The sequence below is a fragment of the Rhinatrema bivittatum genome, chromosome 2 (genome assembly GCF_901001135.1).
Source record: "Rhinatrema bivittatum chromosome 2, aRhiBiv1.1, whole genome shotgun sequence".
Lineage (NCBI taxonomy): Eukaryota > Metazoa > Chordata > Amphibia > Gymnophiona > Rhinatrematidae > Rhinatrema > Rhinatrema bivittatum.
Genome location: NC_042616.1, coordinates 636,225,941 through 636,246,855, shown reverse-complemented (window position 1 = coordinate 636,246,855; position 20,915 = coordinate 636,225,941). Strand labels below are relative to the sequence as shown.

Below are 20,915 nucleotides of genomic sequence, written 5' to 3'. Positions count from 1 at the left end.
GGATGTCTTTGGACTTGGTAACTTGCTCACTTAATGCCTTATTTTTTTATTTTCTGCATTTTTTATGCTCAGCTTTGGAGGCAAAGGATACGCATGCTAAGTTTCTGATGGACTATCTGTTTCTCTCATGGCATCTAAGATTTCTTCTTTTACCTTGACGTCATTAAACGTCAATGGCTTCTCTCATCCGATTAAGCGGAAGAAAGTTCTTACCTACCTCCAGTCTCTTCATACGGACATAGCACTACTACAGGAAACCCATCTCTCTCCTGCGGAGTCTCTCAAACTTAAACAAGGCTGGGTAGGCCAGGTGTTCTTCAGCCCAGCTGTAAAGAAAAAGCGCGGTACTGCTATTTTGATCAACAAACACCTTCCCGTGACAGTTTTACACCAGCTGGCGGATGTTGATGGCAGATGGAACCTCATTCAACTTTCCCTGCAAAATGAAACACTTATTATTCTTAATCTTTATGCGCCAAATATGGATAATCCGCTTTTTTTTCAAGATACTTTCAAGTACCTGCTTCATATGGATACAGCTAACTGTATAGTTGGTGGTGACTTTAATCAGGTTTTGGATCCTGTCCTGGATAAGAAGTCATCGGCGCGTCTCACTATTTCTAAATCTACTACAACGCTACGTCATCTGACTGATGCCTACGGTCTTTCAGACCCTTGGCGCTTACTCCATCCAACTGACAACGATTACACCTTTTATTCTTCACCGCATTCTTCATACTCCCGCATCGATTTTTTTTTATCTCTAACTCATTGTTGCCTCGTATTAACTCTGCACACATCTGTCCCATATTAATTTCTGATCATGCTGCGGTTACTATTTCTTGCTCCTTGCGGTACTCTATCACGGCTCATCAGCAATGGCGTTTCAACTCAGCTCTTCTTGAGGAACCTGATTTTAAACAGCTCATGGATCAGAAAATTCCTGAATACTTTCAGTTTAATGATACTGCTGATGTGTCTCCTTCCTCTTTATGGGAAGTGTTTAAGGTTACTATACATGGGGAGATTCTTAGCTATACGGCTCGTCGCAACAAAACACGTAAAGAAGAACTGTTTCTCCTTCATCGTCAAGTGGAGGCTTTTGAGAAGGCACATTGTCATCGTCCGTCTTCAGTCTCCCTAGACAACTTAATAAAAGCCAGATATCAATGCAACTTACTTCTCAGCTCCAGGGTGCATTTAGGCATTTTCTCCTCTAAAGCCACGTACTATGCTGGGAATAATAAATGTGGTCACTTACTGGCTTCTTACTTGGCAAAAAAAAAAGGATAAACAACGAATTGTTACCATCATGTCTTCTACTAATGATCCAGTAACGGATGATGTTACTATTCTTCAGGAGTTTCAAAAATTTTATTCGACTTTATACCAATCAGAAATCTCCCCGACAACTGCATCTTTTACGGACTTCCTTTCTTCGCTTGACCATCCGGTTCTCTCCCGGGAACATCTATTACGCTTGGATGAACCTATTACCTTGAAAGAAATTGAGATTGCTATTGCTTCACTGGCACCGAATAAAGCTCCCGGACCTGATGGATTTACCTCTAACTTCTACTCAGCTTTTCAGTCTTTAATTGCTCCTAAACTACATGATTATTTTTCCTCATTTCTCTCTTCTAAGAGTATTTCTCCTTCCTTTTCACAAGCATGTATTGTGGTCATTCCAAAGCCAGGCAGAGATGTCACCTGTATCGCTAATTACAGGCCAATTTCATTATTAAACACGGATTACAAAATTTTCACCAAAATTTTAGCTACCAGGCTGTCTCGTATTATCAACCTATTGATCAATTATGACCAAACTGGTTTTATGCGACACCGTCTTATTACTAATAATACCCGACTTTTTTTACATATTCACCAAGAGGCCTTTTCTGATCCATCTCCAATGGTTGCGGTGTCTTTAGACGCTGAAAAAGCCTTCGACCGTGTCGAATGGTCATTTTTATTCCATGTCCTTAAATGGTTTGGCCTGGGCCCCAATTTTCTAACGTGGATTTGCTCCTTATATACAGCACCTACTGCCTTTTTGTATATTAATCAACAACGCTCAGCTTCTTTTCCTTTGTTCCGAGGTACACGTCAAGGGTGTCCTTTATCCCCATTTTTATTTAACCTGGCTTTGGAACCCTTACTTTCTGCTATTCGTCAATCTGCTTCCATAACGGGTGTTGGTATTGGAAGGGAAATGTTCAAACTGTCAGCATATGCCGATGATGTTTTGTTATTTATCCAAGATCCTGTGAATGTTCTTCCACATTTATTCTGCCTCATTTCATCATATTCCTCCATTTCTAGATATAAGATTAATTGGCACAAAACTGAGCTCCTCCCTCTAAATTATGCTGCTTCCTCATTGGATTTTACACATTTTTCCATTCAAAAAGTATCACATGGTTTGAAATATCTTGGTATACGGTTCTTTACCAATCCTCTGGATACGATTTGCCAAGGGGAAGCTCATGCCCTACAAATTGTGCGGGATTTACTGTTGCGCTGGTCCCCCCTACATTTAACTTGGTGGGGCAGGCTAGACACGATTAAAATGGTTATTGCACCAAAATTACTTTATATCCTGTCTATGCTTCCCATTTTTTTTTCTGCGGAGTTCTATAGACAAATTGATAGATTGTTGGTAACTTTTTTATGGCACAATAAGACGCCTCGTATTGCGCTTGCTAAGCTTAAATGCCCCAAACTACAAGGGGGTGTTAACTTTCCTGATTTTTATGTTTATCACCAAGCTTATATATTGCAACATGGTTATTATTTTTTTGATTTTGAGCAGCCCTCTGTAGAATCGCCCAGATGGGTTTCTATTGAACGCCACCGAAATGCTCCTTACCCTCTGTTTTGTTTTCCGGGTATGAATCTTATTCCGGATGCAGCTGCTGATCTTATTTTAAGGTCCTTGCATAGAGCTTTCTCAGAATTTGATTCTCACATATCTGACGTATCTCTTAAATGGTGTACGTCAGGTTTGGCACCCCTCTGGTGAAATACTGCTTTATTGGATGAGGGGAAGATGCTCAACTGGTCAGCTTGGCAGAAATGTAACATATGGTTATTATCGTCCATATTAGATTCTGGGAAGCTTATGTCTTTCCAACAACTCCAATCCCGATATAGTATTCCATCTACCCAATTTTATGCTTGGTTGCAGTTGAGTTCTCTGCTTCCAGCAAGCGGATTGCGTAAATTTACTATGGATAAAGTGTCCCCATTATTGGACTTCTATTACATGCAAGGCCCCAAGGGCCATTTGGTGTCTGGGATATACAAACTTCTTAAAAGTTTTTCACACCGATCTTGCATACGGCCTCTAACTCAGATATGGTCTTCTGACCTAGGGATAGAGGTTACTCCAGTAATGTGGAAACATATTTGGTCCTCTGGTATTCGTATTTCATTGTCTGCCAGTCTGATTCAGACTTCCTTTTTCATTCTTCACAGAGCGGTTTGGACCCCATGGAAGATGCATCGTGCTGGTGTAACTTCCTCACATGCATGTTGGTCATGCTCGGCCCCTAACGCTATGTTTAGCCATATGTTCTTTTACTGTCCTTTGGTTTATGCTTTTTGGAGTCAGGTTTGGCGCACGGTTGCCTGTATATTACAGATCACTACTCCTCTCTCGTACGCTTTAACTATTTTGAAAGGTGCTGATCCGTCTTTACAGCTCCGGCGCCCACATTGTAAATTGATAGATTTTCTTTTAACAATAGCTCAATAAAATATCATGTCTAATTGGAAGCATAGTGAGTTTTTATCAGACTCACTATGGTGGAACACTGTCTGTTTATTTTCTAAGTATGAGAAGGCCATGGCATGGGCTGCTGGTTGTTTAGGTAAATGGTCTCAAGTGTGGAAGCCATTGGACGACTATATTGCTTCTTTATAATTGTATTGTGTACATTGCATGCTCCTCCTTTGTCTCCTATAGCTCTAGGGATCGGGTATTATCCTACTGTTATTATTATAATTTCTTTTTCTTTCTTTTTCTTATGTTCTTGTACCGTTTGATTTGTGTTTATTTTTTCTAGTTTCGTTTTATATGCTGCTGCGTGTAATGCTAAAATTTCTTCTGTTGTATTTTGATTATGTAAACTTAATAAAAAATATTTCAACTCAAAAAAAAAAAAAGGGCTCCAGGGGTGATCCAGGAAACTATAGACCAGTGAGCCTGACTTCAGTGCTAGGAAAAATAGTGGAAACTATTCTAAAGTTCAAAATCACAGATCATATAGAAAGACATGGTTTAATGGAACACAGTCAGCATGGATTAACCCAAGGGAAGTCTTGCCTCACAAATCTGCTTCATTTTTTTGAAGGGGTTAGTAAACATGTGGATAAAGGTCAGCCAATAGATGTAGTATATTTGGATTTTCAGAAGGTGTTTGACAAAGTCCCTCAAGAGAGGCTTCTAAGGAAACCAAAAAGTCATGGGATAGGAGGCAGTGTCCTTTGGTGGATTACAAACTGGTTGAAAGTCAGGAAACAGAGACTAGGATTAAATGGTCAATTTTCTCAGTGGAAAAGGGTAAACAGTGGAGTGCCTCAGGGATATGAACTTGGACAGGTGCTTTTCAATATAGTTACAAAAGATCTGGAAAACAATCCGATGAGTGAGGTAATCAAATTTGCAGATGATACAAAATAATTCAGAGTTGTTAAATCACAAGCGGATTGTGATACATTGCAGCAGGACCTTGCGAGACTGAGAGTTTGGGCATCCAAATGGCAGATGAAATTTAATGTGAACAAGTGCAAGGTGATGCAGATATGGAAAAATTATCCATGCTGTAGTTACATGATGTTAGGTTCCATATTAGGAGCTACCACCCAGGAAAAAGATCTAGGGAGTAGCTTTTAAGACCTGTGCATGGGCATACATGTGCGTGCGCTACCTGGTGCGCACATATGTATGCCCGATTTTATAACATATACGTGCAGGCGTGCGCATGTTATAAAATCGGGGGTTGGCGCACGCAAGGGGATGCACAATTGTGCACCATGCGTGAGCCGAGCCATGCTATCTTCCCCCATTCCCTTCCCCTTTAACTAACCTTCCCACCCCTTCCCCTTACCTTTCCCCTCCAGCCCTACTCTAACCCCCCACAATTTCTTATCTCACCTTTTGCGCCTGCTTGGAGGCAGGCGCAGTTTGTGTGCTCCAGCAGCCTGCTGGCATGCGATCCTTCAATACAGCCGCAAATGGCCGCTGTGTCAGAGGCCTCTGGCTCCACGCCACCCCACTCCCAGACCTCCCTGCCCCCGGACCGCCCCTTTAGTAAAGCCCCAGGTATTAGATGTGTCCCGGGGCTTTACGTGCATCGCTGGGCCTTTATAAAATAGGCCCGGCTCGCGTAAGGCACTCTATGCATGTAAATCCACTGGATTTACGCACGTAGAGCTTTTAAACTACGGCTCCAGGTGTCATAGTGGATAATACATTGAAATTGTCAGCTCAGTGTGCTGCAGCAGTCAAAAAAGCAAACAGAATGTTAGGAATTATTAGGAAGGGAATGGTTAATAGAACAGAAAAATTCATAATGCCTCTATATCGCTCCATGGTGAGACCGCACCTTGAATACTGTGTACAATTCTGGTCGCCGGATCTCAAAAAAGATATAGTGGCGATAGAGAAGATACAGAGAAGGGCGACCAAAATGATAAAGAGGATGGAACAGCTCCCCTATCAGGAAAGGCTAAAGAGGTTCAGGCTGTTCAGCTTGGAGAAGAGACTTCTGAGGGGGGATATGATACAGGTCTTTAAAATCATGAGAGGTCTAGAATGGGTAAATACGAATCGGTTATTTACTCTTTCAGATAATAGAAGGATTAAGGGGCACTCCATTAAGTTAGCAAGTAGCACATTTAAAACTAATTGGAGAAAATTTTTTTTCACTCAATGCACAATTAAGCTCTGGAATTTGTTGCCAGAGGATGTGGTTAGTGCAGTTAGTGTAGTTGGGTTTAAAAAAGGTTTCAATAAGTTTGGATCTTCATGAAGAACAGGTTCCTGCCTCAGCAGATCAGTGTGCTCCAGAAGCCAGATGCACGAGTCCACCAGGAGTCTTCGCAGATCTGCATACCATCCAAGGTCCCCCTGTAATTCTCGATCTTCTGGATGACTCTGCCCAACATGGGCCATGTGGGGGAGGCATACAACAGCTCACTTTCCAGCCAGTCCTGCACACGGGTGTTGATGGCCAAGGCCTTTGGATCTCTCCTGCGATTGAAGAAATGAAGAACCTTTGCAGTGCAAAAAGTTAACAGCAGGTCTGGACATGGAAGGCCCCAGCAATCTACTATAGCTGAAATGCCTCGTTTGACAATTTCTATTCTCCTCCATCCAGACTCTGTCTGCTGGGAAAGTCTGCTCTTACATTGTCTTTTCCTGCAATGTATGAGGCTGAGATCTCCTGAAGAAGTTCTTCGCCCATTCCATAAGCTGGGCTATCTCTTGTGACACTTGCTGCCTATTGGTTCCTCCCTGTCGACGTGCGACATTAATTGGACCGCTCAACACTGCAATAAATTGCCGAACTGCAAGCATGTCAACTGGACCGCATGGGCCTCCAGCCGAATGATACTCCAGAGAGACTTTTCTGCACTCAAACGCTCCTGTGCTGTCAGTTCCTGACAGTGAGACCCCCATCCCTGGAAGCCCACATCTATTGTGAATACTAACTAGTCCAGTGAGCTTAGGGAAACCGCCTTTCTCAGATGATCCACTTTTAATCATCACTGTAGGTGAGCACAGGTCTCCATTGTCAGGTGAAGCCAAATCAAATAGTTCTGAGACTGTGGGTTTCAACAAGACAGCAGGGAGCACTGAAGAGGATGCATATGTGCCCTCGCCACCACATCCAGGGTCGCTGCCATCAATCTAAGCACATGTAGATAGGACTATATTGTTGGGCATATTGTGTTCATATATAGGTGCACCTGAAACATCAACTTCTGAACACACCAGTCAGGCAGGAACTACCTGCCCTGCTTCATATTGAACCAAACACCAAAATACTCTAGTGACTGAGAAGGCTGAAGATTGCTCTTGGCTAGGCTCACCTTCCAACCAAAAAGGAGGTAATTTTGTGAGGTAAGGGGAGGAGAGGATTGACTGGGATAGAAGGGAAGAGAGTAGAAGGGAAGGGAATAAGTGATCGTGGTGGAAAGGAAGAGGATGAGAGAGGAGGGAAGGGAAGAAAAGGAGTAACTGGGGTGGGAGGAAAGGGAAGGAAAGGAGTGATTGGAGTGGAAGGGAAGAGGGTAGGAGTGTAGGCAGGGAAAGGAGTGACTGTAGGAGTGAATGGGTGGGAGGGAAAAAAGGGAGTGACTGGGGTGGGAGAGGAGTGAAGGGAGTGAAGGGAAGGAAAGGAATGACTGGGATAAGAGAGGAGGGAGGAAATAGAGTGACTGGGGTGGGAGGGAAAGGAAGGAAGGGTGGGAGGGAAGGAAAGAAGGGACTAGGGTGGGAATAATGGGTGGGAGGGAAGGAAAGGGGTGACTGGGGTGGTAAGAGTGAAGGGTGGAAGGGAATAAGATGGGAGTGAAGAGGAGATAGAACTGGCAGATGAGGAAACAGAAGAGGTGATAAGGAAGGTAAGGGGGTGAGTGAGGTGTGAAAGGGAAGGGGTGAGTGACAGAAGGTAGACTAAGGGAAAGAAAGAGGGTATGGGTGAGTGGGAAGGAAGGGGAGTGAGAGAAAATGGAAGTAAGTGAGAGAAAAAGGGTGAGAATGGAGTGGAAGAAAGGGAAAGGGTATTTGTGTGTGAGCATGTATATACTGTCATGTTCATTTGTTTTTCAGGAATTAGACAATTTCAACAAAATTGTCTAATTCATCATGGCTCCAGAACACTGAAAAACGAATGGAATTTTTCAAAATTTCAGAAAAATTTGTAATTCATGTTAGTGCACACTAATGGGAAATAGCACGCACTGACTTTAAAATGTTAGTGCACGCTAACACGAAAATAGTAACCCACGAAATAAAAAAAAAAACACGGGAAAAATGAAATTTCCTGCGGGGGCCCGAAAACAAAGCCCAAACCGATACAAAGAAACAATTAACCTATTAATATAGATAAATATTTATTTGATAAATCTGCTGTCTTGAAATTTTTATTGGTTTTGAAGAAATTTTTAAAATGTAATGATTTTTCTTCCTATTAGTAGATGTTATTCAGTTTACCAGCTGTTTCAAAGGTCATTCTTATTAATATGGTTCACTATTATTAGTGAAGTTTTATATTTCTTGATTTCGTTTTATGAGGATTGGTGATGTTTCTGTTTTTCCATTGTTGCACTGTATACAGGGTCTGGCTTGAGGTTTCTAGTTCAGCTTTGGTCTGCATGTTTCTATTTACAGTATATTTCATAGTTTCTTCATTTTGTATTTGATAAGGGTCTATTTGTGTTCTGCTCTTGTGACCGAGGTGACCTATTTTGCTAGCGTGTGGTTTCCATTTAGAGATTTTTAGCAGTCTGACTTGTTTATTTCCTAATAAGAGGGGTATTGGTGTTTTTGGTCCTAATGTGTTATTTGCAGTGTTGCCTTTCACAGGTAGTGTCACTACTATTTGAGTGCTTGCAGTAGTGCTATACCCAACACACTTTACAATGGACCTAATACCATATAGATTCCATGTGTCTTTCTTGCACAGCTTTCTGGTTTGGTACCACAGCATTGCATGTAATATAATATACATGTTGTAAATGAAATTTTTTTTTTTTATCTCAGAAGACTATACTTTGAATACCCTTTCTCATATACAATCTAGCTTTTTGGATAGGGGAAATAGTTAAGAAATTTTAAAATGAATGCATAATTTTTAATTGTGTGTGAGGCGAGCCAGAGAGGGGAAATGGCAAAAGGCTGTAAGGTTCACCTAGGTCACCTAATACACTTGCACCAACATTAAGAGTATGCCACACACAAAATTTCCACCATTCACCAGTCTCCCACATCCCCCGGGGGCAGATGCTAGGGAAGGGTAGGAGGCAGGTTCTTTGGTTCCTGAGAGTATGGCAGGTTTTATCTGTCATACTCTCGGGGGGGGGGGGCACCATCCGATGCCTTGCTTCAGGCAGCAGATGTTCTGGAGCCATGTCTGCCCTTATCTCAAACAATTTTTAAAGGTGGAGATTCTGCACAACTAAAACAAATTTCTGTGGGAAGAATCAACATTGGAAAGAAAAGATTCCCCTTTGCTAAAACAATCTTTTAGACTTTTTGAAGGTGCAAATCAACATGTAGATAAAGGTAAGCCAGTTGCTTTAGTGATTTTGGATTTTCAGAAGGCATTTAACAAAGTCAGGTTGTAGCAACTCCTCAGGAAATCACGAAGTCATGGGATAGGAGGCAGTGTCCTACTGTGGATTGGGAACTGGTTAAAAGACAGGAAACAGAGGGTAGGGCTGTATGGTCAGTTTTCCAAAAGGAGAAAGGTCGTTAGTGGAAAAGTGAGGTGATCACATTTGCAGTGACATGAAATTATTTAAAGCTGTTAAAATAGCAATGGATTGGGAGGAACTGAAGGACCTTGTGAGCCTAGAAGACGTGGTATCTGAATGGCAGATAAAATTTAATATAGAAATGTGCTAAGTGATGTGCAGATGGAAAAATAATTCCAACTACAGATACTCAGTGGTGGGTTCTGTATTGGAGCCACCATTCAGGAAAAGGGCATTGGAGTTCTTGGGGACAAAACATTTAAATCCTCAGCTCAGTGTGTAGCAGTGGTCAAAAAAGGAACTAGAATGTTAGGAATGATCTGAAAAGAAATGAAGAATAAAAAGGAAAATATCAGGGGTGGGAAGAAATAAAAAATGTGTTTCATTTTTTGTTTTTTTTGTCCACGAATTGTGGGGATTCCAAGGAGCTTTCTGTGTTAAAGGAATGTCAGACAGCATAGGCCCATGGGTTTTTCTCTGCTGGTTAGTATCGCAGTTCAAAGACAAACTGGTTGAAGAATAGTGATCAGCAGGCTTGCCAGGAGTTCAGACACTGTGCTTGTATCAGGTGTTCCAGATTTTATGATCTGTGTAAATAGTCACTGGATGTCTGGTACCTTCAAAACAGATATTGCCATTCCTCTAAGGATAACTTCACTGCTAGTAGCTCGCAATCCCCATTTATGTAGTTTCTCTCCATGGGAGTAAACGTCTTAGAGAAATAGGAGTAGGTCACAAGGGTCCCAAGATTGTTGTACTGTAAGAGGAGAGCCACTACCTCAAAGGTAGAAGCATCATGAATGGCTTGGCAGGATCTGGATGGTACAAACACGGGTCATGAGTGAATTGAGGTGGTTCAATTCTTTTTTGGTAAGGGCTATAAGTGGAGTGGCAAAAGTAGAGTAGCCACGAATGAATTGTCTAGAATTATTTGCAAACCCAAGAAAGTGCTGCAGTGCCTTAAGGCCTAAGGGCTGAAGCCACTACAGGATGGTTTTCAATTTCTCAGGATCCAGCCGTAGGCCTTGCTGGGAAATGATATAGCCAAGAAATGGAAGTTTCTCCTGTTCGAAGGTACATTTTTAAAATTTTGAATAAAAAGGTGATGTTCTTGAAGCTTCTGGGGGACTCGCTTCATATTATGTCAATGCTCCTTCAATGATTTTTATAAGACAAGAATATCATCCAGATACACCACTACATGAGAGTAGAGAAGGTCATGGAAAATTTAATTTACCAAAAACTGAATATGGCAGGGGCATAGCAAAAACCAAAGGGAATCACCAGGTACTCAAAGTGCACACCCCTGGTATTAATAGCAGTCTTACATTCTTCACCCTCTCATATTCTAATCAGATTGTATGCCCCACAGAGGTCAAACTTTGTAAATATCTGGGCCCCTCTGAGGCAGTTGAAGAGTCCCGTGATCAGTGGGAGAGAGTATTGGTTCTTTTTGGTAATTGCATTGAGCCCACAGTAATCAATGCAAGGGCATAGCAAGCCATCTTTTTTGTTAACAAAGAAGAAGCCGACTCCAGCAGGTGATGAAGATGGATGAATGAACCCTTTTTCTAGGTTCCTTTTTTTATATATTTTGACATTACCTCCATTTCCAGTACAGAGAAAGGCCACTGGGAGGTACATTCCCTGGAAGCAACTCAATGGGGCAGTTATAGGAGCGATGTGGTGGCAGGGTTTCTGCCTGCTGATGAAAATATCCATATAGTTTGCATATTGAGGTGGCAGACCAGATAGCTCCAGAGTGATGGTTCACATGAAGGGACCAGTAGACAAGACCTTACAGAGGCATTGTACAAGGCATTGGGAATGCCATCGGGAGATGTGTAAGGTTCCACATTCGATGCAACATGAACCAAGGTAGACCTAAAATAATGATGTTGACCAGCTTGCAAATGATACAAGTTAATCTGTTCTCTGGAAAGAGGCCGGTCTGCATAGAGAGCGGTGCAGTGGCCAATATGATGCATCCAGGCAGGGGTTCTCCTTAAACCAAAGAAATTGTAAACATTGTGTCCAGTGGGATGGTAGGGAGACCGTACTGATGCACTAGAGATTCAAGAATGAAATTTTCATCAGTGCTGGTGTTGAGGAAAGCTAGAATATCAAACTGGGTTTCCCCAAAGAAAAGGCATATCAGTAACTTTACTTCTCATATGGATGATGTGTAAGTTGTAAAACAAAAAATTCTATCAACGGGGTTTTAAAGGTTGGAGCAAACAGAGGAGAAGGGAGGCTATTAAACTAGAGCTGAAAGTCCTAACCCATAATTGAGAGAACTGGGAACGAACTGGGAAAAAGGCCAATGGCGTCGACGTGCGTGGCTTTTAAAATCCCTACATTTATGTGGTAGAAACGGCATTTGCACACATAACAGGTGAATTTTAAAAGCCCTGCATCAGTGGCGTAGCCACAGGTGGGCCTGGGTGGGCAGGTGCCCACCCAACTTAGACCCAGGCCCACCCAGCTGGCACCGGAACTGCAAGGCTGTCGCGGGATCCCATCCCCGCGACAGCGAACAAGAGAACCCACGCCTCGCGCGCCATCACGGCACACATGGGGAAGCGCTGCTGCGGCCGTATGGCCAACCAGTCTTCCTGTTGAGGGGGGGAGCGGAAGCACCGCGCGCAGCTTCCGCTTCCTCCCCCCCAATGCAGGAAGATCAGCTGCCTCTCCTGCTGCCACCCGTTCTCCTGCTATCTTCGGGCCAAACGGCCCTCCGAACTTCCTGTTTGGGGGTGGGGGAGCGGAAGCGCCGCGCACAGCTTCCGCTTTCTCCCCCAAAGCAGGAAGATCAGCTGCCTCTCCTGCTGCCACCGGCCTCCTGCTATCTTCGGGCATCGGGCGGTATGGCCCGCCGAACTTCCTGCTTGGGGGGGGGAGGGAGCGGACGTTGTGCGCTGCGCTTCTGCTCCCCTCCCCCCCGACAGGAAGTTCGGCAGGCCATACCGCCCGACGCCCGAAGATAGCAGGAGTCCGGTGGCAGCAGGAGAGGCAGCTGATCTTCCTGCTTTGGGGGGAGGAAGCGGAAGCTGTGCACGTGCTTGAATGTGTATGTGTGGATGAGAATGGGAGTGTGTGTGGGTGAAAACTGGAGCCTGGGTGTGTATGTGGGTGAGAATGGAAGCTTGAATATGTGGGTGAATGGGAGCTCGAATGTGTGTATGTGTGGTTGAGAATGGGAGCCTGGGTTTGTGTGTGGGTGAGAATGGGAGCTTGAATGTGTGTATGTGTGGGTGAGAATGGAAGCTTGAATATGTGGGTGAATGGGAGCTTGAATGTGTGTATGTGTGGGTGAGAATGGGAGCCTGGGTTTGTGGGTGGGTGAGAATGGGAGCTTGAATGTGTGTATATATGGGTGAGAATGAGAGCCTGGGTTTGTGTGGGTGGGTGAGAATGGAAGCTTGAATATGTGGATAAGAATGGGTGCTTGAATGTGTGTATGTGTGGGTGAGAATAGGACCTTAAATGTGTATATGTATGGATGAGAATGGGAGCTTGAATATGTGTGGGTGAGACTGGGAGCATGGGTTTGTGGGTGAGAATGGGAGTCTGGGTTTATGTGTGTGGGTGAGAATGGGTGCCTGGATGTGCGTCTGTGTGTGCATAAGAATATAAGCCTGGGGAGGGGTGAGAAAGTGAGAACTTGTATGTGTGTCTGCAGAGTATGTGAGCTTGGGGGGGGGGAGAGCATATGAGAGTGAGAGCTTGAGTGTGTGAGAGGGAGTCTGTGAGAGAAAGTGTGTGTGTGTGTGTGTGTGTGTGTGTGGAAGGGAAGAAGACAGTAATAGAAGAAAGACACTGAAAAGGAATTAGGAAATGAGCTATAAGGGAAAAAATGGGAAAAAGAGACCAGGACCAACTGATTAGAAAAATACAAAGATCAGACAACAAAGGTAAAAATATATATCTATATTTTGAGATGTTAGCAATTTAAATATAAGCAACACAACCACTCTCTCAAAATTTATGGACAGGTAGGAGCCGTGTATAAAATCGTAATAATAAGAAGGCTAAAGTACCACAAATCACCGTGAATTATGTTTGTATCATTAAGTAAACCTCATACTTAGGCGTAGATGTGAATGCTATGCTGCATAATTTGGCATTATTTATCAGTAAAAAAACAACTAGTAGACCTGCATGCCTACAGCCCACCCATGTTTACCTTGTGCCCACCCAAAAAATCAATTCTGGCTATGCCACTGCCCTGCATGTGCCAAAATTGGGAGATACACAAGTGTCTTGGGCCAGGACGAGCCAAGCGGATTTTAAAAGTCGTCCGAGTACATACGTATCTCCCTCTACGCGCACAAATACATTTTACCGAAAAGGGGCAGGTCATGGGCACGGTCTGGGTGGGGCATGGGCATTCCTGGATTTTTGAATGAATCCAGCCCATAAATACTTATGCGCACAAGCACACGCTGGGGTCTCCTTCCGCATATCTATTTCTGCTATGAATGGCCTGAACCAAAAAGATCTAGGCTAGACAGCGTGGATTTAAGGGTTGAGACTAACAGGGTAAAAGGGAAGCTTATTAACTAGGGGGATTAGTAAATCCTATCTTTAACTGGGCGAACTAGGAGCAGACTGGGAAAAATGGTAATTGCGTCAGCGCATGTATCTACCAAAAGCCCCCCATGTAAGCAGTAGAGGCGGCAGTTGCACGCACATTCACCCATACATATAAATTTTTGCGCACATGTTCGAGCGTACAGCCTATTTTATATCATATATGCACATATGTTATAAAATGGACACGTCCATTAGTGTGAGCCAGCATACACACGTATATGTGTGCCCATGCACTGGTGTTAAAATTCACCTTTAAGGTGCACATCCACTTAAAACTGAGCGCACATATGTGCATGGTCAGGCTATTTTATAACATACGCACATATAAACAAGTATTTTATAAGATACCTGCTTCCCCATGTACAGGCCTATGAATGTAGGCACATGTGCACCCACGTGCCACTTTGAAAGTTACTGTCTTAATCTCCATTTTTCTAACATTCAAAATCAATATATTTGCTGCCATCCAAGATTTGATAGTGCTCTGTCATACAGAAACTGTTGATAGGGCATTGCTCCCTGAGGTTGAAATTGAAACAAAAATTAAATCTCATCAGTCTTCAATCTGTTATCTGCTCCCAAACTGGTTAGCAGGCTACAAATCGGATAAAGCTTTACATCGAACAATGGAGCCCCTTGGAAGCCTAGTAGTCATTGGGTACCATTCTGAAATATCCTACTGAGACCTAACTTATTGTAACTGGGCTGATATAAAAGATGTAAATCATATTTAGCAATTTTAAATTAATTATACTGATTACCTTTGGATTCTAAGTTGCTTTTTTATTTTCCTTTAACTAGAATATCACTATTTCCCTTCATTTTTATGAGACTCTTAAGTGAAATAAACTTCTTAGCATGCACTATTTATTAACTTTTACTTGAACAACCATTGCCAGAAGTGTTTTGATATTTAACAGAGGTGAGATTCCCTGACTGCTTCCATTCCGCATAGGCTTAGACAGAATGTTCTATATCTATGGCGCCAGCCAGCCTATAAACATTAAACTGCCTAGTGACATACTGTCTAACCTTCAGTGCCAGGGACAGTTTTTATATCCTTATTAGGTAAAGATTCATCTAACAACCAACACTTGAACATGCACACTATCATATAATACAGTTCTTATCTAATTTACTTGTATAACACATTGCTTTCAATTGTTTTCAAGCACATATCAAAAGATCTTATAGTTGTCAGCCTGGAAAAAACATTCACCATAAGTGCATTACATTCCTGCTCCAGCAGGTAGGAATGTGAAGTTGTTTGAAACAAATAGGTAACTTGCAATAAATAAGTCCATTTTCTTTTCATTCATGGTCCCTTTTTATGAATGGAGGGCACCCACAGAAATTACAAAAATTTTCATTTCCATTATTTTATGTTTCCCATTCAAGTCTATTGCCAAAGTAAAACATTTGCACCTAAACTGATTTCCTTCTCTTGAAGGTAACTTAGTAATCAAGCAATAAAAGTGAGGTTATAATTAGATCAGAGCCATAGGTGGAAAAAGACAGAAAAGAGTACAAATCAAAGTCAAACATTTTTTTAACCAGCTATAGCTGGTACTTGACTTCCTCCCACTGTTTTGAGCATATGCAAAATCTCTTTGTCAGTGAACAAAAAAGTTTACAAAAAGAGAAAAGGAGGGAGAAGAAGTTGGGCAAAGAAGGGTATTGTTCTTATCTGCCCTGCTGCAGTGCTTATATTCGGGCTGATACAGTAAAAAACGCGGGAGAGCGGGCGAGCACCTGCTCTCCTGGCGTGCGCACAGGACACTCTCCTGTGTGCACGATACAGTAAATACATTTATTTAAATTAGGCCCAGCAGTAAAAACAGGCGCTAGGGACACTAGCGCGTCCCTAGCGCCTCTTTAGGGACAGGAGCAGCGGCTGTCAGTGTGTTTGATAGCCGACACTCAATTTTGCTGGCGTCGGTTATCGAGCCCGCTGATAGCCATGGGTTCGGAAACCGGACGCCGGCAAAATTGAGCATCCGGTTTTCAACCCACGAGCCGCGGGCCTATTTCAAATTTTTTTTTTTGTTTTACTTTTTTAAACTTTCAGGACCTCTGGCTTAATATCGCCATGATATTAAGTCGGAGGGTGCACAGAAAAGCAGTTTTTACTGCTTTTCTGTGCACTTTCCCGGTGCCCGGAGAAATTAGCGCCTACCTTTGGGTAGGCGCTAATTTCTGAAAGAAAATGTGCAGCTTGGCTGCACATTTTACTTACTGAATCGCGTGGGAATACCTAATAGGGCCATCAACACACATTTGCATGTTGCGGGCGCTATTAGGTTCGGGGGGGGGGGGGGGGTTGCACGCGCGTTTTGGACGCGCTATTATCCCTTACTTAATAAGGGGTAAAGCTAGCGTGTCGAAAACACACTTCCAAATGCCGGCTAACAGTGCGCTCCATCGGAGCATTGTAATTTTGTCTCTGTTCACTGGGATAGGGTTGTGGAGCGAAGCAGTGAACAGGGGTGATTATTATCTCTGACTCACTCTAGTGCAGTTCTGTCTAGTCCTGAAAGCAGTCAGAGCCCTGAGCCTTGTCTTATTCTTTGAGAGTTTGACTGGGTGAAAAAGGAGTCAGCAGCACACATACCCAGTGATTGAGAAATACATTTTTTATACACCGTGAGAGTTACTGGCATCCTATACTATAGTGTAACTGTAGTAGTACAATAGGAATAACCAACCAGCAGAAAGGTTTTGTCTGTCCCACACTGGTAACTTGGCTTGGCAATGCTTGCTAAGTACATTGGGCACTCAGTCTGCCAACTGGTTTGTATGTATTAGAGTGGATTATTATGTATTAGGATTATTAATGATTATGGATTATTATGTATTAGGTGAATGAATTACAGTATTTTAATAAAGGATATTGTGATATCAAAAACTTTAGTTTCCAGCATTATCAACTGCTTCATGTTACTGTGAGGAAAGGTTAGAGGAGGGTCAGAAGAAAGGTAGGGGCAGAGTTATGGGTCTGAATGTGGAGTCAGCCAAGTTTTCCAGAAACACAGTTCTGCCCCTAAGTTAAACAGAGATTTATTTTAGCCTCAGAGAGCCGGGATTGGAAGTCTCCAAGCCATAAAAAATTAAATGGGGAGAGCATGTGTCACTGCCACCTGTTCCTCTCTCTTGGTTTGGAGCAGGGGCAAAAGGAGGAAGAGCCATTGGAGGCCAGGAGTAGAGGCAAAGGCAGCAGACGTGCTGCATCCAAAACCAGACCATACTCCTCCATGATTACTGCTTCTCAGGTAATAGAGGGAGGCAGTATTTCTATAATCTGATTCTGGGGAGGAATCGTATTTTGGATTCCATGAATCACTGGAAATGGACCACTGCACAGGACCATTACATATATGACCTTGTGATCAAAATATTAAAAGAGAACTTTAAAAAAAATACCTTATAACTTAAGATGTTTGAAAATAAAAAAAAGTTGGACTCCATATTCAGCTGTTGTGTGTCTCTGCGACTTTAGCTTGGTAAACTTATCTGACTAACTAGTGCTGCTGATTCAGTAGCACAGCCACACTGCTGAATATATCCTTCTATCTTAAAGTTAGCTGGCTAAGTTTATCTGACTACAGAATGCCTCTGGAACTCCCCTTATTTATCTGGCCAAATCCCAACCAGACGAATAGTTGCCTGGCTAGAATTTAGCCAGATAAGTGGACAAATTTTAATTTAGCTGGATAGCTTCTTAGTTATCTGGCTAAATGCCTCTGAATATGGACCTCTTTGAAACCAACAGAAAGAGAGTTAACAAGAACAATTGTTTTGTTGCTGCTCATTACAAAACCTAGGTCCCTATGTTTAGTAATAATGTTGTAAGCCACCTTAGGCATTAAGTTGAAAAATCAAGTTTATTGTGGAGACCCCTTAGACTTCCAATAGATGGCTCTACATCCATGCCAGGGTATTAAAGCTAGGAACAGTTGATGTTCTGCAGCACCTCCCTCTGAGACTGTCTGTAGTGGTTTAATCTTTGCCCAGAAGGGGAGCAGGGGAGTCAGGCCTTTATAGTGTGTGGTTTTTTGTTTGGAGTTTGTTGAACTCTTTTTTTGTGTTGACCTCTTATTCCCTTCACTTGGCTTTTCATTATAGGAGGTTTCTGACAAGGAACACTTTGGGGACAAACAGAAGGGGGAAAGTGATAATGGAGACAGCCCCAGAAACAAATATATATGTATTTTTTAGTTAGATTTATATTCTACTTTTCACAGTGGATTACATTCAGGTACTGTTTATTTCCCTATCCCCAGAAGGCTTACAATCTAAGTTTGTACCTGAGGCGATGGAGGGTAAAGGAGCGACAGCAGGACTCAAACTCTGGTCTCCTAGTTCATAGCCCACTGCTTTAACCACTAGGCTGCTCCTCCATTCACCTACTTTGTGTGCCCTTTGAAAACAGTCAAATCCATGAAAAAAGGGTTACATTATTATTATTATTTGGGATGGAGGTGAAGCATAGTGATTAGAGCAGTGGGCTGAGCCCCAGAGAAGGCACTGTTCAAATCTTGCTTCAGTCTCTGGTACTCCTTGGGCCAGTCACTTCACACTAAATTGGCATTGGTACGAATTTAGATTATTAGCTCTCTGGGCAGGAAAATACCTTCTGTAACTGAAATGTAACTCACCCTGAGCTCATATTTGGAAAAGTGAGTAAGGAAATCCAAAGAGGTAGATTTTAAAAACATACATGTGTACGTGGACCACACGCAAGCTTTAAGAAGCCAAGAAAGATGCTCGAGCATGCCTGTACACAATAAAGCGGTAGAAAAGGGGCTGGACCAAGACTGATGCAGAGAGAGAGAGAGAGAGAGAGAGAGAAACTATTTATAGGGGTAGTCTGACACTCTATAAGAACATAAGAACATAAGAAAATGCCATACTGGGTCAGACCAAGGGTCCATCAAGCCCAGCATCCTGTTTCCAACAGTGGCCAATCCAGGTCATAAGAACCTGGCAAGTACCCAAAAACTAAGTCTATTCCATGTTACTGTTGCTAATGGCAGTGGCTATTCTCTAAGTTAACTTAATATCAGTTAATGGACTTCTCCTCCAAGAAGGTACCACTGTAGAGGGGCACTTTGAATCGGGGTGAATTTTTGAGAGGTGGGTAGGGGTTGGGGGGGGAGGTGTTACAGGCACATTCTAAGGTATTTATTGTAAAATTGACATCACTAAATAATTTTAGTCCTTATAAGTGATAAAAAGGAGTTGATTCGTACAATGCAGCTAGCAGAGGCTGCAGTGTACAAATTAACTCCTCTCGTTAGGAGCCCTGAGCATTCAGATGTATCTATTCTTATTAAAACCTTTGCTGTGGCCAAGAGCCAGAACCACTCCTGCTTAATTGCTTATTGTGGCCAGGTTGTAAATTGTATCCATATGGATTAGGATATTTTGGAACCTTTGCATCTAAATTGTTGAGTCCCAATTCAGTCTGTCGCAAGAGTGGGACCTTTGCAGACCAACTGAATCCAGTGAATAGGAAATAATTTGTGATATTCTTACTAGTATGGCTACTCTAAGTGATTCAAAGGAAACTTGTTAGAGAAGCTTAAACAATGTTAATAATTATTGTATGTTTCAACTGTTATAATTTAATTGTTGCATTACTTCTTCTCATATGGATTTTTGAAAAATTGCAAGTAGTGATTGTACCTTTCTTCAAAAGTAGTTTCCTGTATCTGACAGGGATGTGTAGCACCTGCCTTTCATGCGAGCTACATCTCTCAAGTTAGGTAACAAATACCTACATGGCAAAGGTTCTTTGTTTGATCCATTAATAGCGATTTCCCACCAGGTGTCTCCATCATCTTGCTCCTCAGAAAGCCATTTGTTCACAGGAAGACACATCTCATTTGACTCTGAAGTCAAGTCTCGAAGTCGAATCTCTTCTAGATACCAACCAGGGTCCTTGCCACTGTTATCATGCCCAATGCGGATTTTGTACAATTTTCCAAGGTTTTTCAAATTAACCTTTACCACATGAAATATATAAACAGAAAAAGTTCTTGTTGAAAAGGCTTTTTTAGTATGAAACATCCAAATATCAGCAGGACCAGAATGAATAGGGACTAGGAACTAGAATAAATTCAAAGAGAATTTTGTGGGTAAAACAGTGTTTTACATGTAGAAGCAGTTTTTTACAAAATTGCCCACATAGGCCGGTAATCTTATGTGCATATTACCCTGAGGGTAATTTTCAGACATCACATATAACTCTTATTCTGTAAACACATGCATAAGTTCTACCAATTTTCAAAGTTGACTTATGTGCTAAATCCGCTTTGAAATTTATCCCAGCAAATCTGCCCTGCACCCACTATTTTGTGAATACAAAATGCTCCTGAAAATTTATACACATGTAATCAACTTTTACAAAAAGTGGAAGTAATTTTCAGAAGGATTTACAGAAGTTAAACTGGGTTTTACATATATAAATAAGCTTTATGGGGTAGATTTTCAAATAGCGCGATTTGGCGTACTTTTGTTGGCGCATCAGGCGCAAACAAAAGTACGCTGGATTTTAGTAGATACGCGCGTAGCCGCGCGTATCCGCTAAAATCTGGGATCGGCGCGCGCAAGGCTATCGATTCCGTATAGCCGGCGCGCGCCGAGCCGCGCAGCCTACCTCCGTTCCCTCCGAGGCCGCTCCGATTTCGGAGCGGCCTCGGAGGGAACTTTCTTTTGCCCTCCCCTCACCTTCCCCTCCTTTCCCCTACCTAACCCACCCGCCCGGCCCTGTCTAAACCCCCCCCTTACCTTTGTCGGGGGATTTACGCCTCCCAGAAGGAGACGTAAATCCC

The 20,915-nt window shown here is 42.6% G+C and overlaps 1 protein-coding gene across 1 annotated transcript in view; it reads right to left on the bottom strand.

The window, feature by feature from the left end:
* LOC115085365 (lipoxygenase homology domain-containing protein 1) overlaps nt 1–20,915 on the bottom strand; it is a 462,471-nt gene that overhangs the window by 55,030 nt on the left and 386,526 nt on the right. Inside the window, exon 26 of the mRNA XM_029591284.1 lies at nt 19,863–20,085. Coding sequence (XP_029447144.1) covers nt 19,863–20,085 — 223 coding nt within the window. The remainder of the gene's footprint in view (nt 1–19,862; nt 20,086–20,915) is intronic.